At 44.2% G+C, this 4,784-nt stretch overlaps 1 protein-coding gene across 1 annotated transcript in view; it reads left to right on the forward strand.

Annotated features, from left to right (window-relative positions):
- Positions 1–1,395: 1,395 nt before the first annotated feature.
- The window catches only part of dlst (dihydrolipoamide S-succinyltransferase), a 42,636-nt gene continuing 39,247 nt past the window's right edge, over positions 1,396–4,784 (forward strand). Inside the window, exons 1-3 of the mRNA XM_048600038.1 lie at positions 1,396–1,400; positions 3,527–3,591; positions 4,320–4,426. Of these exons, the coding sequence (XP_048455995.1) occupies positions 1,396–1,400; positions 3,527–3,591; positions 4,320–4,426 (177 nt within the window). The remainder of the gene's footprint in view (positions 1,401–3,526; positions 3,592–4,319; positions 4,427–4,784) is intronic.

Genomic DNA, 4,784 nt, shown 5'->3' on the forward strand with positions numbered 1-4,784 from the left:
GATAGCTTAAACAGTAATAAGTGATTCAGAGATGAGCTGGGGCCAAGGGCTGTGTGCAAATGGAGATTCAGGCAGCAAGAGATAGTTGGTTGTTTTGTGGACTATTGACCAGTAATCTAGGACATATGCCTTCTGCCTGCCAAAAATTAGACAATTAGTTTTTGGGCAACTGAAAAGCTTCAGGGTGTGAACCAGATTGGGAGAAGCCATCAGATCTCCATGAGCAATTGCCATAAACTGACTTTTAACTAATAAAAGTCAGACACCTTTACGCGTCAACCAGTCACACTATGCCATCTGCAAACCAATGAAAGCATTCAGAGAAGCAAGACTGAAAAGCAGCATTCTAATCAGCACAAAAATCATTCAGCAGATTCTTTGAACAGGAACCTTTGAACTGCTTTCCTTGTTTTTCCCTTCACCCTCAACACCTTTTTTTTGCTGCCTGCATCTGTGTATAAGGAGGAGTTTTATAAGGGGATTAGACTTTTAATCAGTTGAGTTATACGCTGATGGTTCATAATTGTTTACTTAATTATAGCTACAGTCTGTTTGTAATAAATAGTAATTCTTGTACAGAAGTATGGAAATTTGATGCAGGCTAGTAACCTGGGTCTGAAAGCCAGGTAAATCAGAGGTTTATGTATTTTTAAAAATCTAACTTTTGAGATGAATCTGGGAATAGCAGGGCTTGATTTCCAGCATGCAATCCCAATGAAGCATAACAACAAGGTTGACGTGCAGAGGTTATTTCTGCTTGTGAGTGGTTCTAGGACCACTGGGTGTAATCTCAGAGTATGGGGCATTAATTTAAGATTGAAATGAGGAGGAATTTCTGAGGGCAGTGAATCTGTGGAATTCTTTACTGCAGAGACCTGTCATGGCACTGGGTCATTAAGTAAATATCTGTTTCATAGAATCATAGTTTCCCTTGTGTGGAAACAGGCCCTTCGGCCCAACACCTCAGCCTTGAACATAATCTGTAAGGGAAACAAGGTTATGGCAAAAAAAAGAGGAAAACGGAGTTGAGGATTATCAAATCAGCCAGGACATAACTGAATGGCGAAGCAAACTGAACGGTGAACGGCGAAGCAAACTGAACAGGTTCAATGACCTATTCTGTCCTACATCTTGTAGGCCAAGCAGCATCAGAGGAGCAGGAAAGCTGACGCTTCGGGTGGAGACCCTACTTCAGAAATGAGGGAGGGGAAGGGGATTCTGAAATAAACAGGGAGAGAGGGGGAGGCGGATAGAAGATGGATAAAGGAGAAGATAAGTGGAGAGGAGACAGACAGGTCAAAGAGGCGGGGTTGGAGCCAGTAAAGGTGAATGTAGGTGGGGAGTTAGGGAGGGGACCTGTCGGTCCAGGGAGGACGGACAGGTCAAGGAGGCGGGATGAGGTAAGTAGGTCGGAGATAGGGATGGGGATAAGTGCCGGGGGAGTCACGGAGAGTGTGGTCCCTCCGGAAAGCAGATAAGGGTGGAGAGGGAAAAATGTCTTTGTAGTGGGGTCAGATTGAAATTTTCAAAGACCACAACTTCCCCTTCACAGTGGTCGGAAATGCCCTCGACCGTGTCTCTCGCATTTCCCGCAACTCATCTCTCACACACCCTACCCACAATAACTACCAAAACAGAATCCCCCTCATCCTCACGTACCACCCCATCAACCTCCGGATCCAATGCATCATCCTCCGACACTTCCGCCATCTGCAATCTTGACCCCATTACCAAAGACATTTTTCCCTCCCCACCCTTATCTGCTTTCCAGAGGGACCACTCTCTCTGTGACTCCCTTGTCCGCTCCACATTCCCCTCCAGCCCCACCACCCCCAGCACTTTTTCCTGCAACCAGAGCAAGTGCTACACCTGCCTCTACACCTCCCCCCTCACCCCCATCCCAGGCCCTAAGAAGACCTTCCATATCAAACAGATGTTCACCTGCACATCTGCTAATGTGGTATACTGTATCTGCTGTCCCCGTTGTGGCCTCCTCTACATCAGGGAAACCAAGCGGAGGCTTGGGGACCGCTTTGCGGAACACCTACACTCAGTTCGCAACAAACAACTACACCTCCCGGTTGCCAACCATTTCAACTCCCCCTCCCACTCCTTGGACGACATGTCCATCCTGGGCCTCCTGCAGCGCCACAATGATGCCACCCGAAAGACGCCGGAACAGCATCTCATATTTCGCTTGGGAACACTGCAGCCCAAGGGTATCAATGTGGACTTCACAAGCTTCAAAATCTCCCCTCCCCCGACCGCATTCCAAAACCAGCCCAGCTCATCCCCGCCTCCCTAACCATTCCTCCCACCTCAAACCCCACCCCCATCTCCGACCCACTAACCTCATCCCACCTCCTTGACCTGTCCGTCCTCCCTGGACTGACCTATCTCCTCCCTACCTCCCCACCTACACTCACCTTTACTGGCTCCAACCCCGCCTCTTTGACCTGTCTGTCTCCTCTCCACCTATCTTCTCCTTTATCCATTTTCTATCCACCTCCCCCTCTCTCTCTTTTTATTTCAGAATCCCCTTCCCCCCCCCCATTTCTGAAGAAGGGTCTCGACCCGAAACGTCAGCTTTCCTGCTCGGCCTGCTGTGTTCATCAAGCTCTACACAATGTTATCTCAGATTCTCCAGCATCAGCAGTTCCTACTATCTCTGTCCTACATCTTATTGTTTTATGGTCATCTCTTACAATGCTTACAAATGAAAACATTCAGATGTTGAAATTTTTTCAGGACATGGCCTACCTCCAGCCGCACACAACTCCGTGAACTCTGCATTCACCAACTCAGGCCTACTGCACATCCCACTTCACACACTTTGACCACTAATTGTGGGCCATTCCTTCAAATATTAAGTAGGCCAATAACAAATATGAACCAACAAAACAGGAGAGCTTAAATATTTTCTCAATATAAATATGCCTCTTATTACCTTTTCAGTAGTTTTAATGCTTTTTACGCAGTTAACTATTTCAACCAACTATTTCTAAAAGTTCTGCTTACCATAACCTTGAAAGGAGGATGTCATTTCAGCTAACCCCACCTGGTAACAAAGGTGGTGATACCCATTTTCTTAGAGAAATATATAGGATTCTTATCCAGCATTCTGAATAGGAGGATTAAAGATGCAGTACTCCATTTCTTGGTTCCCTGAAATTAGATTAGTACAGCATCACAGGGAATTCCCTGTTAACAAAATCTGACCCTAAACATGATCCTAACTAAGACCTGAACGGAGAACAGTCAAAAAGTATCCTCCGTTTAACATAACTGGCACCAGTATATTTATCAGACTGAAGTGGGTGTAATATCAAACAACACATTCCAATGCATGCATATAACATTCTGTTCATGCATGCTTCATGCTACAAAATGCCTCCAGGAGATACACGGCCACTACTGAATTCACTTCATGCTTCGATAATATTCATTGGATAGACTGCTACTGTCTAAAGCTACCAGTTTAAATAAGCTATGCTTATTTTCCATTAAGTTAATTCTCCTTCCACAGCTTGAAAATTGCCACTTTAACAACATTTTTGGTCACATACACCAAGCTGATTTATTTCAAACTTCGTAACGCTATCTGCTTCTGCAGTTGCCTCCAGATTATATTACTTTGTCTGTCCTTCCATCATCCATTCCTAATGGACTCAAACTTAGCCAAAACACTGCTACACCCAAATAAAAGAACTGCAGATTAAAATAAAAACAAAACTCCGTAGATCTGGCAGTATGTGTAGCCAGGGGAAGAATTAACTTTTCCGAGTCCAGTGTGACTTATTTGGAACAAAAAGTCACTTTGGCCTTGAAATATTAATTGTTTTTCTCACCACAGATGCTGCCATACCTAGCGAATTTTTCCGATACTTTTTTTTTAGAAAAAAGTGTTACACCAATCAACCTCACCCATGCTGACTCACTAATTCCCTGCTCTAATTTCTTCGTAGAGATTTTCTGAGATCTTTTGAAGCTCTATACTTTGGCTGTGAATTCTGCCTCCATACCGTTCTCCCCTCACTACCTATGATAGAGCTTTCAGCAGCCTTGCTCCTCTTTAGTGAAGTTCCTTTGACACCTTTAAAATCCTCTCAAACCCCATGTCTGAGTAAACTTTCAGTACCATCCTAGCATCTCACTTTTCAGGTTGGTATTCATTTCCTATACCTATTTGTGAAGTGCATTTTATATTACAGGCCTTCTCACAGTGAACCATTCCAGTTTGATGGGTTCCAGATCAGCTTATAAATCTTTATAAAACACAGCATATAAATGAAATGATCTTCTTTTTCTACAAACACCAGAAAGATTACAATATCACACCTTAGTGGCTAATGCTCATTTGAGAGGATTCACAAATACAATCCGAGCAGTTCACAGCCAGCTGGATTTGGCCTTAATCCGATCTAAGGTTCATTAATCTGCAAGAATCCTAACTAAGGGGAATGGAGCACTGAGGTCAGACAATTGTAGTAACACTGCGGCTCCTCTAGATGAAGAAAGTTTGCTCAGCAGAGACTGCAGAAGGAACCTTCTGATCTGTACAGCTTGAATACACATTGGAGAAACTCACTGAGCTATTGAGGGATCTTCAAAGCACCTTTTGCAGAATTAAAGTTAATGGAAAAGAAGCAAAAATTATCCGTTGAGCAGCTGCTGTACTTAGATCAAAATCACTAATTACTCTGAGATAGTAGGAACTGCAGATGCTGGAGAATCCGAGACAACAAGGTGCAGGGCTGGATGAACACAGCAGGCCAAGCAGCATC

This window comes from Rhincodon typus, chromosome 8, assembly GCF_021869965.1.
Source record: "Rhincodon typus isolate 14 chromosome 8, sRhiTyp1.1, whole genome shotgun sequence".
Classification (NCBI taxonomy): Eukaryota; Metazoa; Chordata; class Chondrichthyes; order Orectolobiformes; family Rhincodontidae; genus Rhincodon; species Rhincodon typus.